The 21,893-nt window shown below is 43.5% G+C and overlaps 1 protein-coding gene across 5 annotated transcripts in view; it reads left to right on the top strand.

The window, feature by feature from the left end:
- Positions 1-769: 769 nt before the first annotated feature.
- WDR41 (WD repeat domain 41) overlaps positions 770-21,893 on the top strand; it is a 28,828-nt gene continuing 7,704 nt past the window's right edge. For 2 of the 5 annotated variants that reach the window (XM_081213039.1, XM_081213038.1), the window contains exons 1-10: positions 770-1,514; positions 7,860-7,972; positions 11,157-11,205; positions 13,009-13,140; positions 13,985-14,047; positions 15,429-15,540; positions 16,806-16,868; positions 17,975-18,082; positions 19,435-19,616; positions 21,462-21,583. In XM_081213039.1, the coding sequence (XP_081069165.1) occupies positions 1,464-1,514; positions 7,860-7,972; positions 11,157-11,205; positions 13,009-13,140; positions 13,985-14,047; positions 15,429-15,540; positions 16,806-16,868; positions 17,975-18,082; positions 19,435-19,616; positions 21,462-21,583 (995 nt within the window). In that variant the 5' untranslated portion in view covers positions 770-1,463. The other 3 variants (XM_081213037.1, XM_081213040.1, XM_081213041.1) reach the window with 3 other exon arrangements.

The raw sequence follows: 21,893 nt of genomic DNA, 5'->3' as shown, positions 1-21,893 counted from the left end.
ATATAGCACTCCAGGTTTTGGGATACAGGGTTTTCCCCAAATCTGTTTTTCATGGGGGGTTTTTAAGACCATTAAAATTATCCATGGTGGAATTGAGCAAAAATGATCAAGCAGGGGTTTAGTCCCAGTTTCAGACCAAAATCTGTAACAGTCAGGTCTGTACAAAAGTAGTTTCAAAGAGCAAACTGTGACACCCTTCCCTTCCTGATTATTTTTTATCCTCCTGAGATGATAATACCATGTAGTATCCATTGTTTATGGCTCTCCATACAAAGGTATCTGAAGAAGTGTGCATGCACACGAAAGCTTATACCTAAACTCTTTTAATGAAGTTTTTAGGTTTTTAAGAAGAGTCTTTTAAACTATTCTTTTAAAGAATTGTTTTGATTTATTTTGACTTCAGCAGACCAACACTGACCTGAGATACCAGCAGTGTATTGTACTGTACTGGTAAATCTTCATACCACCCATGTTCTGCACTGGTTGGTTGGGTTTTCTGCCCCACTTTTGTTGTGCTATAGCTCAGGTGTGCCCCTCCAGACAGCAAACTCTGGGGGAGCATCGCAGAGCTAATAAAGCAGAATGAGGTGTGGACAGTCCAATATATAAGCCCCCTGCTCATGCATTATTATTCCATCAATGACATCTTGCAGAAGACTCCCGCAAAAGAACCCACCACTTTGGCGAGGACTGCTCCACGTGAGGGCATAAACCATTCTGCTATAAATATACAGTATACACAAATAAATCGAAATTTATTACAGCTGTATGGCACTGAACCCGGGACTCCCACCTTTTAAACGGGTTTTTTACAGCCTTTAACAGCTGTATGTCAGGCAGAAAACCGACACGAGCTTCTCCTGGCACGGAGATACATTGGGAAGGAAAACTGCTCCTGGTGATGATGATGATGATCTTGTTATTATACTTGTTATTACTCTGTCCGTATAAAAAGTGGCAACCCTGAACTGGAACACCGGCGCCTTATGCCTCTCGTACATTTACACATACAGAATAGGGGATCTTCGTGGGTGTGTTTAAAAGCATGCGCGTCGCAGGGGGGGGGGATCGATGATTCGGTACTCGCACCCCTTCGCCTAGCTCGCGAGCGCGCGGCGGTCAATCCTAAAGGCTGAAAGCGGCGGAAGACGCGTCCCTGCTTCGTTTTGTGTTGTTCAGTGAAGATTCGGGGATCGATTAAGTCGCCGACGCTTTGCCTCAGATTAAGCTCGCGCTAGCGAGTCCCTTTTCGAAGGAAAACAGCCCCGCGTCCTATTCAGCCGGCGGCGCGCGCAGTCCAACGGCGGCTACGTCGTGCGGCGCAGGGCGGACGGAAGCGAGGTACGAGCCCTCACAACAAGAGCGTCAGCTGACTGACTGGAGCCGCGCGCGGGGCGAGGGCTGCGGCTTCAACCCGAGGCGAGGGCGCGTCCGCGAGGGCCGCCCGGAGCCCACCTCTCGCGATGCTGCGGTGGCTCATAGGAGGGGGACGCGAGCCGCAGGGATTGGCCGAGGTAAAAGGAGCGGTTGGTGTGGGCGCTTGTGAGGGACGCTCGAGTCTCATTTCGGAGCCCTGTGCGCCGCGAAGGCAGCAACCAGCTCTTGCTCAGTGTATTGCTGGCTGGAGAAAGGGCCGCTTCCTCAAATGACGCCTTCAAAACACGAATGCTTGATATATTGCGTGGGCTCTTGTTGTTTTCCTCCGATAGTCTTTTTGCAGTGATGATAATTAATTTGGTGATGGCTATATTATGAGTGTGCATAGATCAAGACCAGTCTTGGTGGGTTCAGATTACCAGCAGTATATCAGAATTTAAGCTATTATAAAAGAATTGCTTCCAGTATTGCCTCCCACAGTGGCCAGTCAGAGATGCCTGTGATGTTCACAAGGAGCACATGGTAAATACAGTGGTACCCCGCAAGACGAATGCCTCGCAAGACGGAAAACCCGCAAGACGAAAGGGTTTTCTGTTTTGGAGGCGCTTCGCAAGACGAATTTCCCTATGGGCTTGCATCGCAAGACGAAAGCCCATAGGGAAATGCTGGCGGTCGGGAGCAAAGACTTTCGCCCACAGCCGGCCTTCAGAAGAGAACCTCTTCTGAAGGCCGGCGGAGGGCAAAAGTCTTTGCTCCCCCCCCGCCTGCCTTCCCCCCGCCTGCCCCGGGCGATCTTAAAATGCTGGCGGGCGGGAGCGAAGCGTTTGCTGCCGACCCCCCAGCATTTTAAAATCTCCCCGTGTCCCAGGGAGATTTTAAAATGCTGGGGGTTGGGAGCGAAGTGTTCGCTGCCGACCCCCAGCATTTTAAAATTTCCCCGTGTCCCGTAGCTGGGGGTCCCGTAGCGCTGCTGCGAAGCCGGGCGGGGGGTGGGAACACCTGCCCCAGCCACCCCGCTTCGGAACGCTGCTCCGAAGCGGGGTGGGGGGGGCGGGAGCACCTGCCCCAGCTGCCGGGCTTCGTAGCGCTGCTGCGAAGCCGGGCGGGGGGTGGGAACACCTGCCCCAGCCACCCCGCTTCGGAACGCTGCTCCGAAGCGGGGTGGGGGGGGGCGGGAGCACCTACCCCAGCCGCCGGGCTTGTAGCACTGCTGCGAAGCCGGGCGGGGGGTGGGAACACCTGCCCCAGCCACCCCGCTTCGGAACGCTGCTCCGAAGCGGGGTGGGGGGGGCGGGAGCACCTGCCCCAGCCGCCGGGCTTCGTAGCGCTGCTGCGAAGCCGGGCGGGGGGTGGGAACACCTGCCCCAGCCACCCCGCTTCGGAACGCTGCTCCAAAGCGGGGTGGGGGGGCGGGAGCACCTGCCCCAGCCGCCGGGCTTCGTAGCGCTGCTGCGAAGCCGGGTGGGGGGTGGGAACACCTGCCCCAGCCACCCCGCTTCGGAACGCTGCTCCGAAGCGGGGTGGGGGGGGCGGGAGCACCTGCCCCAGCCGCCGGGCTTCGTAGCGCTGCTGCGAAGCCGGGCAGGGGGTGGGAACACCTGCCCCAGCCACCCCGCTTCGGAACGCTGCTCCGAAGCAGGGTGGGGGGGCGGGAGCACCTGCCCCAGCCGCCGGGCTTCGTAGCACTGCTGCGAAGCCGGGCGGGGGGTGGGAATACCTTCTGAAGGCGGGCGGGGGGGCGAAAGTCTTTGTCCACCCCCTGCCTGCCTTCCCAGGGGCTTTTAAATCGCCCCGGACAGCGGAGAAGTCCTCCGCTGTCCGTGGCGATTTTAAAATGCCGCCCGCCAGCATTTTAAGATCGCCCGGACAGCGGAGAAGTCCTCCGCTGTCCCAGGGTTTTTTAAAATGCTGGGGGTGAGAAGAAAAGCCCTTGTCCCCCCCCCCCCAGCCTTCAGAAGAGGTCCGGGGACAGACTGTCCCCGGACCTGGTCTGAAGGCGGTTTCCCTAGGAACGCATTAATTGATTTTCAATGCATTCCTATGGGAAACCGTGCATCGCAAGACGAAAAAACCGCAAGACGAAGAGACTTGCGGAATGAATTAATTTCGTCTTGCGAGGCACCACTCTATAGTCATTTAGTGTTTGCTCTCTGGCAATTAGGCATACTGTCTCTAGACGTGGAATTTTCCTTTTAGCTATGATAGATAGATAAGTCATTTGTAGAGTACTGTAATTCTCCATGAAGCGAAGCCTGATCCTTAAACGAATCAATATGTGCTAATTTACATCACAACATTCTGAGGTAATGTTCCTTTACTCAAGTCAGCCTTGTAAAATAAAATCAAAGCATTTGCTAGCTGCCTCTGCCCCACCCCAATTTATTAGTCTGCTGAGGACTAGTAGAGGAGGGATTTTGCTGGCAGCCCATTTGGTTTCTATACTGATCACAGAGGAGAGATGGAGCACTTCATTCCTTACTGCACAGAATTCTAGGTACTCGTCTGCATACAGTGCCTTATTGCTTATGACTACCAGGCTGGTGCTTAAATACAAGACTGAGTTAAGTATGTGTTCCGGTGGGGGCACTTGATTTTGTATATAACCTATCACTAATCAAATGAATTGATGGCCTGAGCTCTATTGGAAAAGATACAGAAAATAAAGACAGATTTATATATTGATACCATTTCTAATAAATCTTAATGTATTTCTGAAGAAATTATGTTATGTACTTTCTTTGTCCTTCCCCAACTAAAAAACATTGATTTGTTAAACTTTTCTTCCTAAAGAATATGCTTCTCATCCCTTGATCATTTTAGTTACCATATTCTGTAATTTATGTAATTGTGATAACTTTTCTGAGATTGAGCAACCGGAACTGCATTCCAAATGTGGGTATATATATATATAATGACAATATATCATAGAATCACAGAATTGTAGAGTTGGATGGGACCCCAAGGGTCATCTAGTCCAACCCCCTGCAATGTATGAATCTCACTTAAAGCGTCCATGACAGATGGCCATCCAACCTCTGCTTAAAACTTCCATGGAATCATTATATTTATATATAATTATTGCATGCATATGTAATGGCAAACCATGACTTGGCATCATGAGCATAATGTGTGAGGGGAAGATCAGAAACTCTTGATTTCAGTTTGCAGCAAACCGTAGTTTGCAGTTATGTCTAAACCTGGCAAACATGAATCTCAATCCAGGTTTGAGTAACTGACAGCTTTCTGGGTTTGGCCAAAATGTCAACTGATTCGCTACAGAGCAAGGGTAAAGGGTCAGTGGAAGTCTGATGCTGCTTGTGATCATAACGTCAAACCACTGTATCAATATATTGGCTGCATTTGGATTGGTATTAAGATATTGAGCTGGTTTGCATGTAAAGCTAAGCCAAACTTAGTGTGAACAGATGTGTTCATGGAGAGGAGACTCACTGTTTTGCTCCTCCAGGCCTGCTGCTGCTGCAACAATGCTGTGAGCAAATACACGGTTTGGTTTAGTGTGTTGTCTGAATCCAGGCTTATGGTTTATCACAACAGTTGTGATCTCTCTGAGAACCATCATGCTCATGCATTCATGCTAAGCTATGGCTTGACTAGCATTACGTGAAAACTAGTTCAGTGGCTGCGCTTGGGTGATCAGATAATATGAAAATTGAACAAGTTTCATGTGCCTGCATTCAGCTACTTTGTATGGTAAGTGAACAGAACTATAAAATTTGCTGAGTCTCCCCTACCAGTTCCGCTTTTTAATCATATTTGGTACAGTATAAGACCCCTTACCTCATCCAGCAGTAACACATCACATATGTGTGTTTCTTTGTGGCTGATTTGCTGCTCTCCCTGTGCAAAGGTCAGAGGGGGCAGGGTTTCTGTTGAGTCAGATGATTAGCTGTGGGAGGAGCTTATCAGAGCTTGCAGGGCAGCGGTGCGCGCCTGGCGGTGTGCGCAGTTTGATCCATCTTTTAGATTTAGGGGAGCTAGTCTCAAACGTTTGTTGGGGGAGACCTAGGGTTTTTTTGGGGGGGGTTATTTGTCCTGTCTTCACGCTTTTTAAGATGGAGGACCACTGTAGCCACCCCCAACGACACGTTCTCAAGATGGAGGGTGAGGGAACAGCTGCAGTCGCCTGCGGTTCCTGCGCAATGTTTGCCATCTTGCCAAAGGTTGCAGGCAGCTTTACCTGCAGCAATTGTATGTTGATTGCCCTCTTAGAAGACAAAGTCCAGCAACTGGAGGAACGTGTAGCTACGCTCCAAAGAATTAGAGAGCTGGAGCTCTTCTTGGAAGCAACAGAGAACACCGTCTCCACCAAGGAGGAGACAGGGGACACCCCTGAGAAAGATGCTAGTTCACCAACACAGGTGCCAGATATATGGAGAAACGTGACTCAAAGAAGTAGGAGGCCCAGGGTTCGCTCTGATTGTTTAGAAATACACAATCGCTTTGAAGTCCTCTCCCCTAGCATGGAAGACGAAGAACAGACTCCATTTGAGGATCTCTCCCTCATTACAGTCGATCAGGTATATGAAGACGAAATGGTGAAATGCAAACAGGGGACACAGAAAGGGCTGAACTCCTCAATGCCTTCTTTGCCTCAGTCTTCTCCGATAAAGAAAACAATGCCCGACCTGAAGAATTTGGAGCAAATGATTCAGCAGAGGAAACACAGCCCAGAATAACTAAGGAGATAGTACAAGAATACTTGGCTAGTTTAGATGTATTCAAGTCTCCAGGGCCAGATGAACTGCATCCAAGAGTATTAAAAGAACTGGCAGATGTGATCTCAGAACCACTGGCAGTCATCTTTGAGAATTCCTGGAGAACAGGCAAAGTCCCGGCAGACTGGGGGAGGGCAAATGTCCCTATTTTCAAAAAGGGGAAAAGAGAGGACCCAAATAATTATCGCCCAGTCAGTCTGACATCAATACCAGGGAAGATTCTGGAGCAGATCATTAAGCAAACAGTCTGTGAGCACCTAGAAAGGAATGCTGTGATCACCAATAGTCAGCATGGATTTCTGAAAAATAAGTCATGTCAGACTAACCTGAACTCGTTTTTTGACAGAATTACAAGCCTGGAGATGAAGGGAATGCAGTGGATGTAGCCTACCTTGATTTCAGCAAGGCATTCGACAAGGTGCCCCATGATATTCTTGTAAAGAAGCTGGTAAAATGCGGTCTTGACTATGCTACCACTTAGTGGATTTGTAACTGGCTGACTGACCGAACCCAAAGCGTGCTCATCAGTGGTTCCTCTTCATCCTGGAGAAGAGTGACTAGTGGGGTGCCACTGGGTTCTGTCTTGGGCCCGGTCTTATTCAACATCTTTATCAACGACTTGGATGATGGACTCAAGGGCATCCTGATCAAATTTGCAGATGACACCAAACTGGGAGGGGTGGCTAACACCCCAGAGGACAGGATCACACTTCAAAACGACCTTGACAGATTAGAGAACTGGGCCAAAACAAACAAGATGTAACAGGGAGAAATGTAAAGTATTGCACTTGGGCAAAAAAAATGAGAGGCACAAATACAAGATGGGTGACACCTGGCTTGAGAGCAGTACATGTGAAAAGGATCTAGGAGTCTTGGTTGACCACAAACTTGACATGAGCCAACAGTGTGACGCGGCAGCTAAAAAAGCCAATGCAATTCTGGGCTGCATCAATAGGAGTATAGCATCTAGATCAAGGGAAGTAATAGTGCCACTGTATTCTGCTCTGGTCAGACCTCACCTGGAGTGCTGTGTCCAGTTCTGGGCACCACAGTTCAAGAAGGACACTGACAAATTGGAACGTGTCCAGAGGAGGGCAACCAAAATGGTTAAAGGCCTGGAAACGATGCCTTATGAGGAACGGCTAAGGGAGCTGGGCATGTTTAGCCTGGAGAAGAGGAGGTTAAGGGGTGATATGATAGCCATGTTCAAATATATAAAAGGATGTCATATAGAGGAGGGAGAAAGGTTGTTCTCTGCTGCTCCAGAGAAGCGGACACGGAGCAATGGATCCAAACTACAAGAAAGAAGATTCCACCTAAACATTAGGAAGAACTTCCTGACAGTAAGAGCTGTTTGACAGTGGAATTTGCTGCCAAGGAGTGTGGTGGAGTCTCCTACTTTGGAGGTCTTTAAGCAGAGGCTTGACAACCATATGTCAGGAGTGCTCTGATGGTGTTTCCTGCTTGGCAGGGGGTTGGACTCGATGGCCCTTGTGGTCTATTCCAACTCTATGATTCTATGATTCTATGATATTGGTTCCTTCCTCCAGGATAAAATGCTGGAGGGATAGCTGCTTTATAGTTAGCAGTATAGTTAGAATTTTAAAGCTATCACACTGTGGAGGATTATTGAGGAATAAATCATATTGCAAAAAAGAAAACAAGTAACTAGAAACATCTGTTGATTAGAGAGATAACAAATTTGTTGATTTACAGTTGTATTTTTCTGACTTTGTGGATTTCTAGAAATCTGTGCAGACCATTGGCGAAGAACAAACACAGAATCCCTACACTGAGCTGCTTGTGCTGAAAGGTCATCATGATATAGTGCGGTTTCTAGTGCCAATAGATGATTACAGGTAATACATTACTTTCATAACCTCCTTTTGCACCATAGGGATGTTTTACTGAAAGTTTTAAAAATCGAATCTTCTGGTTTTTTCCTCAGAACTGAAGAATATATGACAGGTAGCTTAGATCTAAAGTATATATTGGGAAGGGAAATTTTTGCAAAACTTTTAGGTGAAATCTAATTAAAATACGCCCCCCACTGATTTTGACTTAAATAGTATTCTTTGCCAAAGTATTGGCAGTTTACATACAAAATCTTAATGCATGAGTGAGCCATTTATTACAGAAATTACATTACATATTTTCTCTCAGTGCAGTACTGAGCCAGTTTTTAGGCGCTCAATCATCATTGATTTTCCTGCCTTTGGCTACAACTTCTTTATACTTCATATGACACAGTAATGTCAGAAAAAATTGTCCCATAACCGCCATAAATATTGTTGGAGTTTGGTGCCTTTTAGTGCATTCCCTTTAATATAAAGTTTGACACTGAGAAAACTATCTTCATTATTATATTTTTTTATTAATATACCGCTTGTATGCCAAAATGGCTACTAAGTACCGTATTTTTCGCCCTATAGGACGCACTTTCCCCCCTCCAAAAATGAAGGGGAAATGTGTGTGCGTCCTATGGGGTGAATGCAGGCTTTTGCTGAAGCCTGGAGAGTGAGAGGTGTCGGTGCGCACCGACCCCTCTCGCTCTCCAGGCTTCAGGAAGCTATCCGCAAGCCTTGCAAGCCCGGCGGGAGTTCCCGCGGGCTCGCAAGGCTTGTGGGCGGCAACCTGCAGCCCAGAGCATGGGGCGCCCTCCGGATGGGCCCCTGTGCTTCGCGCAGGTGTCCACAAGCCTTGCGCGCCTGGGGGGAGTTGCCGCCGGGCTCGGGCTTCCCCAGCCCCGCGGCTGGGGGGGGGAATAATTTTTTTTATTCATTTCCCCTCCCAAAAAACGAGGTGCATCCTATGGGCCGGTGCGCCCTATAGGGCGAAAAATACGGTAGTTACATCTTCGCATTCAGATGTAAAGCTACACGCACAAGCAAACATGAGAAGAGCTGAGCCTTAGACTTGTGTACTTCCTTTTCTCTCTCTTTCCCACTTCCTTCTCCTTGTGCTTCATGGCTTCTAAGCTGACTTCCTGTTGTCACCAAACAGCTTGAAATATATCTAAAAATATGGGGGAAATGCAAAGCTGGTTCAAAATACTGGGCGTTTTATAGTGTTTTATAGAGTACCAAAATGCTATATATGTACCGAGAAAAAATAATGCATTTATCTAATATAAGCAGTAAAATAATGCTTATTCTTTGACTAGTTTAATTTGGTAGGTATTCCAACTTTTTAAATCTTTTGCGTGCATATAGTCATTAAGAGCATTGTTTTAACCAGGCACCACCACCTTGTTTGATTCTTTCCAATAGCATTAGCATTGTTACTTGGTTTCTGAAATGGTTTTATTTAGTTTTCATAGTTTTTTCATTGCATTTTTGTCGACTGTTGTAAGCCAGGTTTCACGCTTCAGCTCTTTAGATAATATCATCTTATTGAGAATTTTGCAGAAGGATTTTCTTGTTTTCTCGGTGGCTCAGCTAAAACCAGTGAGTGGAAAATTTTCTCAGATTGGTTTCTGAAGATACTAAATAAATCCTGTATCAACCTAACCGACAGCTGCTTTTCACTTCTTTTCTTTTGTGTTTTTGAACATGAAGAGAGGGTCATATTGATTGCAAGATCACTAAAGAAGGCTAAGCCTCAGCAAGAGTCTTCCAAAAAATGGAATGAGATAAAATTGCAAGTAATACTCTAGCATTTGACACATTAAACTAGACTGAATTCATAACACACTTTAAGAATAGCTTTTTCTGTTGCTCGTTTGACCATTTCTTGCTCCTCCAGGAAGCAGACAAGGTTATAGAGGATGGTGATCATGACTGGAAAAGAATCAGGTGACCCATGAAACACCAGCTTGGTGAAAAGAATCCATTTGTTGGATTGGTAGTTCAGCTATGAGCCCTCCATGTGAAATCCTGGGCTTCATATTTCAGACTATTTTAAAGACTACGTGGTTCATTTTTGAATTGAGATAACAACAACAACAACAACAACAACAACTTATTTATACCCCACCCAACTGGCTGGGTTTCCCCAGCCACTCTGGGCCAATTCCAACAAAAAATTAAACATTAAAAGCTTCTCTAAACAGGGCTGCCTTCAGATGTCTTCTAAAAGTCTGGTAGTTCTTCTTCTCTTTGACATCTGGTGGGAGGACATCCCACAGAGTGGGTGCCACTAGCGAGAACACCTTCTGCCTGGTTCCCTGTAACTTGGCTTCTCGCAGTGAGGGAACCGCCAGAAGGCTCTCGGAGCTGGACCTCAGCATCCGGACAGAACGATGGGGGTGGAGACGCTCCTTCAGGTACACTGGACCGAGGCCATTTAGGGCTTTAAAGGTCAGCACCAACACTTTGAATTGTGCTCGGAAACGTACTGGGAGCCAATGTAGATCTTTCAAGACCGGTGTTATGGGGTCTCGGCGGCTGCTCCCAGTCACCAGTCTAGCTGCCGCATTCTGGATTAGTTGTAGTTTCCGGGTCACCTTCAAAGGTAGCCCCACATAGAGCGCATTGCAGTAATTTATGCGAGAGATAACTAGAGCATGCAGCACTCTGGCGAGACAGTCTGCGGGCAGATAGGGTTTCAGCCTGGGTACCAGATGGAGCTGGTAAACAGCTGCCCTGGACACAGAATTGACCTGCACCTCCATGGACAGCTGTGAGTCCAAAGTGACTCCCAGGCAGCGCACCTGGTCCTTCAGGGGCACAGTTACCCCATTCAGGACCAGGGAGTCCTCCACACTTGCCTGCCTCCTGTCCCCCAAAAACAGTACTTCTGTCTTGTCAGGATTCAACCTCAATCCTTTAGCCGCCATCCATCCTCCAGCTGCCTCCAGACACTCACATAGGTCCTTCATCGCCTTCACTGCATAATTAAAAACTGTTTTTAATTTTGAAGATTTAGACATTTTTAGGAACAACTTCCACTAAAATCATGTTTTCATGTGTTTTTGCCCTGTGCTTATCTGTGAGATAATTTAAAGAATGGTTAGTGGTAACATTTTCTATTCTTTTTGTTTCTATATAAATGTAGCATTTCCTTTATATATGTGTATCTAATTTTTGATTTGTTGTTTCCCAGGTTTGCATCTGCTGGTGATGATGGGATTGTATGTTTGTGGAATGCTCAGGTTTGTTTATATTCAGAAATGCATTGCATACAGATGAAAATTAGGTGAAGTTTAAATTGGAGCTATTCCATTACACATGAGCTATCTAAATATAAAGTTAGTTATTAAAGATAATTGGATAATAAAAATGGTCACGGAAGCAGTTGTCCAAAATTAAAAACGCCATTTTGTAAATCATCTTGAATGACCCTACTGAGTTTTTAATCTAATGTTCATTAGAAAAGTTGGAGACAAAATTGACTTTCAAATTTTCAGTTTATATTTTGACATCTTCCTGTGAAACTAAGGTAATGTCCCTGCAATAATAGTATAATTGCATGTTTTGTGACATTATCCTGACAGAGAATTGCGTATATTATGTGCTAAGCATTTATTTCCTGACTTAGCAGTTATCTAGGTTGCTCTATAACTATCTGAAAGTTAAAGGATAAAGTAAATGTGTGTGTAAGAGAGAGAGAGAGAAATGTTGTAAAGCTTTTAGTATTTGTGATATGTTTCCTTAGTACTGGATTGTTCACTAATACAGAAAATGTTTAGAAGGATGATGAATTTTATAAAAATTGAGATTTTGAATTATGTACATGCTAGGGCTGGGCGATATATCGATATATCATCCAAAACTGATTTGAAGTTCACATCATGGTAATTGATTCTTAATATTTGAGCTGGCAATATATGGTGAATCACAATGTGCTCAACAGCAGCGGCACAAACAGTGGCGGCCTCCGAGGCCTTGTGGTGGTGATAGCAATGGCAGTAGCAGCAGCGACCCGCGAGGACTCAATGGCAGTGATGGGAGGCAGCGGCAGCAGCGGTGGCGGCCTTTGAGGCCTTGCAGCGGCAACAGAAGTTGGTGGCAATAGTAGAGGCAGCCTGCGAGACCGTGTGGCGACACAAGCAGTGGGGCTTGCAAAACCTTGCTGTGGTGGAAAGAAGTGGCAGCGGCCTGCAAGTCCTCCTGGTAGTAGTGGGAGGCAGTGGCAGTCTGCCTCAGCAAGGCCTTGCAGGCCACCTCTTCTTCTGCTACCGTCTCCTGCTGCCACTGCTACTGCTACTGCCACCACCACGACAAGGCTTCGCAGGCTGATGCTGCTTCTGCCGCCTAGCAGGCCTGCTGGCAGTCTGACAGTCTCAAATTATTTGTATTCACTATGACTCATCACTGTACTTTGGATTGTCCTGAAAACCACCATTTGGTAGCCAGGCCCCAAACCAAAGTCTCATTTGGATGCATTTTGGCTTGCCTGCTGCTGAAAGTGACCATAAAGTGATTGATAATATCATCGTTTATCAGTTTTAGACCCATAAGTAGTAGCAGTTGCCAGGACATTGTTCTGTTCGCCTTTGCATAGTTTCTGCCTTATTTCAGATATTGTGATATATCGCTATATCACAATGTTTAGCTGGTGATATATCGTGATATTGAAAACCAGTTATCGCCCAGCCCTAGTACATGCTTTGGTCCATAATTCCATGCCATGTTCTTGACCTTGTTTGAATGCAGAAGTTTTAGTGTCAGTTAGGACTGTTACCTTTTTGAAATTGTACTTGGATGTTATTTTATTTATTTACTTAAAATGTTTATAAGCCACGTAATACTTTAAAAATCTCTAAGCAGACTGCAACATAAAAACAGTAAGTGGTACGAAAATGAAGAAAATACAACATAAAACCAGTAAAAGCAGTATTTCCAGTTGCACATTGCTCCCTTAAATCACATCTCAGTGTATTATGCTGTTATGTGCATTAGTCTATAACATTTTATTTCATTCAGATCATTAAGATCTCTTTTTTGTTTTCCAGACTGGAGAAAAGCTATTTGAGCTACATGCACATACACAAAAGATTACTGCTCTTGCATCTTTTCCTCTGTCAGATACTTGTGAAGAAAAATGTCACTTGATCTTGACAGCAGGTGCTGATAGAACTGTTATTGTATCCTTTAATCTGAGCCAGACCCCAACTCTTTGTGGGAGGGAGATGTGCTGCTGGTACTCCTTTCCCTCCAACATTTGTGTGGCGGGTGACAGTGGTGGACCTTGGGGCCTCAAATTTCAGTGTCACCCTATGCTACATCCCTATCTGGACAGGGATAGCCTAACTACTGTTGTCTATGCTCTGGTAACCTCAAGGTTAGATTCCTTCCAATGCATTATATGTAGGGCTGCTTCTGAAAATAGTCCGGAAACTTCAGCTAGTGCAGAATTCAGCGGCCAGGTTGCTCACTGGAGCAAGACAGTTTGAGCATATTACACTGATCCTAGTCCTCCTACAATGGCTACCAATTAGTTTCCAGGCCCAATTCAAAGTGCTGGTTTTGACCTATAAAGCCTTAAATGGCTCAGGACCACAATACCTCAAGAACCACCTCTTTCCATATGAACCTACCCGGACCCTGACTCTTCTGAGGCCCTTCTTCATGTGCCGCCTCCTCAAGCGGCAACAGGAGAACAAGCCTTCTCTGCAGTGGTCCCTGCCTGTGGAATGCTCTAGGCAAAAACATTCCTTTTTAACCAGCACTTTGGTTGATCTGATTGACATCCTATGCCCTTTTTAAAATGTGGCTCTTTTGGGGGGGTGTTATTGGGTTGTTGTTTTTATTTTGAATATTTGTATTGTGGTTTTGTGTAGATCCACCCTGAGACTTCTGGGCATAGGTCGGTATATTAATAATAATAACAATAATAAATAATAATACGCTTGTGCTTATGCATCTCCATTACTATAGTTCTGCCTTTGAATATGGATATATGCCTTAAACCTTAATGAATGAAACCAGGTTTGGGATTGTGATAATGGTAGGCAAGTTCATAAAGTATCCTGCTTTCATTCCACAGTAAAGGTAAGAACTGGCTTTGATTTGTGTGTACTGATTGTGGCAGTTAAGGGGCAATTCATGTGATTTGCAAATCTGAGGTATTTTTATTTATTTAAAAGCATGCACCCTTCTAGGGCTGAGCAATGTCGGGTTTTCAACATTGTGATAAATTACCAGCTTAACATTGCAATATATCAATGTATCATGATGTCTGAAATAAGGATGGAACTATGTAGAGGTAATGCCCTGGCAACTGCTACTACTTAGGGTTCTAAAACTGATACACTTTACTTACCTTTAACATATGGTGTTACAACTGTTATTTTATAGTACAGAGCAACAGGGGTGGCAGGAATCATGAGAGAAGGGATGACTGGCTTCACAGTTTCCCCCACATTACAATTCTTTTACATAGTACACACATTGTACAGTGGTACCTTGGGTTACAAACACCTTGGGTTACAAACACTTCGGGTTACAGACTCTGCTAACCCAGAAGTAGTACCTCAGGTTTAAAACTTTGCCCCAGGATGAGAACAGAAATTGTGCGCCGGTGGTGCGGCAGCAGTGGGAGGCCCCATTAGCTAAAGTGGTACCTCAGGTTAAGAATGGTTTCAGGTTAAGAACGGACCTTCGGAACGAATTAAGTTCGTAACCAGAGGTACCACTGTAATTTCCCATGTCAAATATTATGAAACTATTACCAAAATGTGGACTTAACAGATTTTGGATGATGTATTGATACATCACCCAGCCTACACCCTGCTTGACTTCGTAAAATAAACTCCAAGTAGCTTACAAGAAAAAACAAATAAAATGAGTTGTATCCTGTGATGTAGCTCAGCTGACAGTAAAGCTTTCATCAGTGGAAAAGGAGGGGATTTTTTGTTGTTCTGTCTGCCCTCTTCTTGTCTTCGTGTCACAGAGCTGTGTTCAAGTATCATGGCCTTTATAACTAGCTTCTTCTGCGAATCATGAAAAGTTAATTTTATACCTCTGAAAAGCTGGAGAATTTCATTGGTCTTTGAATTCACACCACTAGAGACCTTCTCTTGATATAACGTATCTTTTTAACAAAACATCTCACGGAGAAGCTTGTTGTATGTACAGTATTTGACATAAAAAAATATTTTAAAAGACTTGAACAAAAGTTTATTAATAAGATGACAGGTTTTGTGTCTGCCTCATATCCTCCTTTGTATGATATTGCAGTATCAAGCACCATGGTCCATCAACTTTTCTTTGTAGATTATAAGCACAAGAAATGTTGCTGGGAAATAGAATTTCAGGTTGATTCTGTAATAGTCAAACCCTTACTGAAAAAGCTGGAGGCAATCTTACTGAATTTTTTTCCTAAAGAGCTTTGTTATGAGACATGATATGATTATTTGACTTGGTTCTACAGTGTTTGACAGTTCTTCAAAGGCTGGATGTATGGCTGTCTGGAGGGAGTGATCTGTGTGTTTGGAACCGAAAATTAGATCTCTTGTGTAAGACAAGTCATCTTATTGATGCAGGTAAAAATGTAAATGACTCATTATAGCAGCTAAAGTTAAGTAAAATAGATCTATATAATGACACAAAATCAAATTGGCAAAGTCCCTTTAATTCTAAAGATAACATATATTGAAGCTGACCTCTATTTTTAAAATGTCAGTGTAATCATTTTTGAATTAAGAGCACTTGGAGCCTCATGTGTCCTATGAATTGTAGAATATGTCAAACTTCAGTAACTGTATGTTAACTTAACTTAACTGAGCTGGGTCGGTATATATAAATCACTAAATGAATATATATTCCTTTAGAAATTAAATTAGGTTCTTCCAGTGCCATCTGCTGTAGGCATTAGATAAATGCTGTAAGATTCCACCCAACCCTATAAGCAAAATACAGAAATGCACCGTATTTTTCGCCCCATAGGGCGCACCGGCCCATAGGGCGCACGTAGTTTTGGGGGCGGGGAATAAAGAAAAAAAATTATTTCCCCCCCCCAGGCGCGGGGCTGGGGCAGGGGAAGCCCAAGCTTCCCAACCCCAGCCCCCAGAACAGGCTGCTATCCGCAAGCCTAGGGAGCCTGGCGGGAAGTCACGCCGGTCTCCCCAGGCTTGCAGATATCTGCCCAAAGCCCGGGGCGTGCGCCCCAGGCTTCAGGATGCAGGCAGTTCTCCGCAAGCCGTGAGAGCCCGGCAGGAACTCCCGCGGGCTCCCCAGGCTTGCGGATAGCTTCCTGAAGCCTGGAGAGGGAGAGGGGTCGGTGTGCACCGACCCCTCTCGCTCTCCAGACTTCAGCGAAAGCCTGCATTCGCCCCATAGGACGCACACACATTTTCCCTTCATTTTTGGAGGGGGAAAAGTGCGTCCAATGGGGCGAAAAATACGGTAACTGGAATATAATAAAGAAATGTGATGCTTATAATAATGTAGGAATGTGGTGCAAAATGTTTTTTGTTTTCAGATGTACAAAAGTGTTTTAAAAGTTTGCACACCATAATCTGCTCTGTAGTTTTCAGTGAGGACAGACTTGCTGAATTGCATGTCCTAAAAACAGAGGGAAAAGGCTTTTATGAAAATATAAGGGAGATTTGTATAGCTTATCCCCTCCCTCCATTTTTTCTCAGGAAGAACTTTATGGAAATTCATGATTTGAGTAACCTTCCTGTGAGAAAGTCAGATAGTGTGTTATAATTTTGTGAAATAATTATAATAGATTTGAGTGTGCATTCACTTTTTACTTGTAATAAAATATCTTGCTGTCTACCCCCCCCCCATCTTCTTAATAAAGATATCAGTGCTATGATAGAATTGCCTAAAAATTGTGTGGCGGCAGCAGTTGGCAAAGAACTGAGTGAGTATTGCTATATACTGTATAATAAATATTTGAATGTTATTAGCTGTGCGTTCTGTATGTTTTAAAATGTGGAGGAACATGCCTTGTGTCTACCAGGGTTAAGATCCAAACACCTGTGCACTAGTTCCACTTAATCCCGGAGCCTTTGTGTTTGTATCACTGTCCCTTGATATAACACTGTTGTATATTTTAATGATTTCATGCAATGTTTGAAATTAAGGAGGGCAATCAATATTTATTTGGTATGTTGGTACAGCAGTACATTGCACATGGAAAGCAGCAGTCCTTGAGGGAGCTGCAACAAGAAGGCAGAGTAGGTTTTAAAAAAACATTTATTTCTTTATTTCATTTTCTTAGTATACAAAACCAAATAAAATATTGAGATCTTAAAGTCTCCAACAGATAGTTTTTGTAAATACATACCATGCCAACAGCTTTGGTCTTAGATTTCCAAACACTTGTTTGAAAGGACTTAAATCTTGCAGGAGCAAGCAATGTACCACCCGCCCCATTAGTCAGGTGACCAGTGCTTTCAGAAGTGACATGGCTGCTTATCTGTTCAGCACACAAGGATCTCTGTATCAGAATTGTAGTCGCCTCTGCTTGTAGAGAAATAATTCTTTCTGAAGAAAACTGAGGTTGTGAGTTCTGACGGAAGTGGAGTCAAATTGGCAGGACCACAGAGAACCCAGAAACATTATCATGCTCAGGGGAACCCTAAAGTTGGCAGTAGTTTTATGTTTTTAAAATTTTGAAACCCACAAGTCCTGTGCTCTTTGTGCTGTTTTGGGAGGACTTGTGGGTTTAAATTTTATTTATTTTTTAATTAAAAAAACCTACTGTCAACTTTAGGGTTCCCCTGAGCTTGATAAATAGCCACAGCATGCTCAATAGCCACAGAATGTTGAGTGTCCTTAGAAAAGAAAAATAGAAAATGAGATGTGTGGGCGATAGAGAATTCTGGAGGAGAATGTGCCAGCCTGCCTGGAACTCTGAAAAGTAACATTCCTGTTAGGTGAGGCTGCACTGCAACATTTTGTTGCAGGTCCTAATTATATGTGTTCTCATAAATGTCAAGATGTTGCCTGCCTTTCTCTTTGAAGTCATTCTTAGACTGAAAGCTTCCAGAGATGGAACTGAATGGGATGTCATCGAAGTGAAGCGCCTTCTTGACCATGAGGACAATATTGTATCGTTGGTCAGTGTCAGTGGTAAGACTGTTACTAATTTAATTGCTAGTAATGCATGACACATTTTTAAATTACAAAGTTTCTTATGTTGCTTCCCAAATGTAACTAAATGTTTATCTGAAGTTTTTATTATTTGAGATGCAGCTGAGTTGATTTGTGTTAAAACTTTTTCTTTTTTCAAACATCTCTGCACAATAGATTTGCCTGTACCTAAATCAACATGAATTTGCTTGTCTGTTTATTGAGATAGGAATCAAAATACAGTTAAGCTTAACTGATTTCAATTAAACTTACATGTACAGTGACTTCTTTTTTATTTGGAATGAAATGCATAATGTTTTCATTGGTCTTAAAATAACTGTGTGGTTATATTTTGGCCACATCCTTATTCTGGACAGGGTGCAAAGCTCTTCCCATCCCATTTTATCCTCGAAATAAGCATGAGGTGGGTTTGGCTGAGAGATGGTGACTGGCTCAAGGTCACTCAGTAAGCTGCATGGCTGAGTAAGGATTAGAACCTGGGTCTCATCAGTTCTAATCTAACCGCTACACCATATTGGCTCTCTTAGTGTTAAAGTCTTTACAGTACAATTAATAATCTTAATCCAGAAGAGTCAATTAAAATGTGAAAGCAGTGTCTTGTGTTTAGCTACCTCTCCAGTGTGAAACATTGCTGTGGGATCAACAGCATTCACCATATTTATCCAGGGTATATATAAGATGTCCCTGCAAAACTGTAATTATTCTGATATTCTCAGGGTGGGTGTGCAGGGCTGGTGAATTAAAAACAAAACAAAAAACACAACAAAAAACACTTCTGGACTCAAGAGTTGTCTTTCCCCCCCTCCCCCCCATCAGCTCTCTGCAGTGCAAAAGTGAGTGTGCACCCTTCTGCTGCGCTTGAATTTTGTGCAATTGCTTGTTAGACATGATAAGAGTAGTTTTACTATTTTTGTTTAGATTGTACTTTTCTCTTTAATTTTTATTGCATTTCTTATTTTATGTACAAAGGGTGCTTCCACGTTTGGCTTTCTCCTCCAGCTACCGGCTAGAGTTTTACTCAGGCTTGCAAATAGTTGTCCCATGTGGCCAGTGAAATTTACTGGTACCTCCAGGTGACCAGGCATTACAGCCACTAATGTCTATTGTAGGTTTCTGTAGGTGGGAAAGCAGGCTGGTAAACATTTTGGTAGTCTAGTAACCTTAGCTGGCTTTGTTGCTAAAGTCTGTCAGAGTCCCGTCCTCCCGAGTCAGTTGGAAATGGGCCAGGCAAAGCCCGATTTGCATTGACTTTGCTTGTTATCTGATTAGCTTGTGAACCTCTGTGTAAATAGGTGTTTATTTATGCAAACTCTAATATTTTTGGTGCCTAGATCTGACTTTTGCAACTGGCTCTCATGTTGGTGAGCTGATAGTCTGGGATGCATTGGACTGGACCATGCATGCATATGAACGCAGATGGGATGCTTCTCTTCATGTTGACCCACAACAAGAAATAAAATTATCGCACAGTCAAAATGAAGTTTCAATTCAACATTTAGCTTCTGATGAGGAGGTGAACATTTTAAACAGTATTTTAAAAATGAGACTTACAATTGTTTCCTCTGTCTCTGGTTAAAAAAAATGCTGATTTAATATGTATTTATGCTTTATTTATTTTCACATCCCAACAAGAAATGCAGATTGAGCAGTCCTGAGCGAAAGGTTAATTTTAGAACTTGTCTTAGCTTTGTAAATTTCAGTGAACTCCTACAGGCTCAATCCAATGAAACTACTCCTGTGAGAATCCCATTAAATGATTGCAGAATTTCAGTCATTTCAGACTTGAAATGGAGTGTGTTTTGGGGTTTGGGCACTGAATAGAATAGGACAAGGAACACAGCATGGCTGCCAGATTTGCAATGCGTGCTGTATTCTTCACAAAAATAATGTGCATCTCCGTTAAGTTAGCAATTATTAGATTAGTGGAAGTCAAGTAGATTTCTTTTTTTGGATGCAATTTTATCAAATGGCATTTCTGAGCATGGTCAGTTTTTGCTTGTTGTTCTTCTTAGCCCCACAGTGCCAAGATCAGAAGTGAGAGATGCTGTCAAAGACCTATATCTGGTCTTTGTGCTGTGGTGTTCACCCTTAACTCCAATCTTAACCCTTAGTGTTTAGTCTGGAAATAACAGATCTCTGCACCTGATAGCATATGACATCAGCTGACTGATAGGCGGGTGTGGTTTGCCCAAAGTGGCCCAGCAGACCTAATTAGGATTGTGGGATTCCCTACCCATGTTAGCAGCTGGGACAATACAGCAATGTTTTGTTGCAGGTTTACTAACTTACTTTAGAGCACATTGTGTTAGGCATTTTTTAATGCTTGTAGGTTGTGGTTCTGCCATAAAAACAATAGCATAAAATATACACATTATACTGTCATAAAATGCAAAGGAACACAGTGGCCCTGTTCAAATGATTAAATCTCATCTTAAAAAGCTGAGATATGAACAAGCATAATGTACCCATGGCAGCCACTTTGCTGCTCCCTTGTTTGAGCAGGGAAACAAGCCAGGAAGCCTCACTTAACTACCATTTTTGTTTAACTGCGTTTAGCTTTTTATTTGAATGGCTATGTTTTAAAGTTTTTATTGGTTTTAATATGTCACTTTGAGTAACGCAACAAGAAAAGCAACTAACAAATACAGAATAATAATAATAATAATAATAATAATAATAATAATAATAATAATCACAGTTTCCTGATAATTTCCAAATGGTGAAACTCTGGTTAATGGCTTCCAAACAAGTCGTAATACAAAGTTATAGTTTAACATTGGCTTTTAATTTCCTTTCTTACTTGAAAGCCATAAATCATAGCTACTGGTTCAGTTGTAATGGCAAGCTATGGCTAAATGAGACTTCCTGGTTTGTTTTCCTGCTTGCACAAAGGGAGAAACAAAGTGGTCGTGTGTGGCTTCTTCATATCTCAGCTTATTAAGCTGAGATTTCTTTGACCAAATGCACTCAGTCAGTAGTAAATCTGTTAAATTGTAGTCAGCAGCAGGGGGCTAGAAAGAAACTGAACACATAGGCCAGCAAAGGTCTGGCAGAACAAGGTTTTACAAACCTACGGGCCTTGAAAAGGGTTGTGGATGGAAATAGCTGGCTGTGGTTTATAGTTTATTAGATGCCAGCGACAGCAATAGGATTGTAGTATTTATATGAATTGAGGCATAATGCAAAAACTATTTTAGTAATTATAGTGGTAATTACAGTTTAAGGAGCTACGCACCTCTTGCCTTCTGAGCCATTTGGTTTAGATTGAAAGGTAACAGTGTCACAGTCCTCCTGGAAATCCATTACACAACGTAATATGTCTGCTTTGTTAAGATGTTCTATTGAATTTTCTTTCCAGTGTGTGTTCGCTGCTGTTGGAAAGGGCATATACGTGTATAACCTTCAAATGAAGCGTGTGATTGCCTTCCAGAAGACTGCTCATGACTCCACTGTCCTGCACATTACAAAAGTTCCAAACAGGTGCAAGTTACACTAAATTTTTCATACGCTGAAAATGTAAGCACCAGAAAGATGAAGAGGGCCACACTTGATGTTTGTTCATTTCACCCAACCCCCCAACCTTTCATTATAAAATATTTGAGCAACCATTGACCTGTTATACTTTGCTTCCCTGGCTGCATGATAATCCTGGTCTTTAGCCTGAATTGCTCACTTATTTATTTTTAAATTGCAGTACTGAAATTCTGATGTACAATTAACAAAAAAAACCCCATTCATGCTCATTAAACACATTATTGCTAACATTGGATGCCATGCTGCAGGCGGTGCC

Source organism: Podarcis bocagei, assembly GCF_964188305.1.
Source record: "Podarcis bocagei genome assembly, chromosome: 11".
Classification (NCBI taxonomy): domain Eukaryota; kingdom Metazoa; phylum Chordata; class Lepidosauria; order Squamata; family Lacertidae; genus Podarcis; species Podarcis bocagei.
This window is presented reverse-complemented; position numbering and strand designations above follow the sequence as displayed.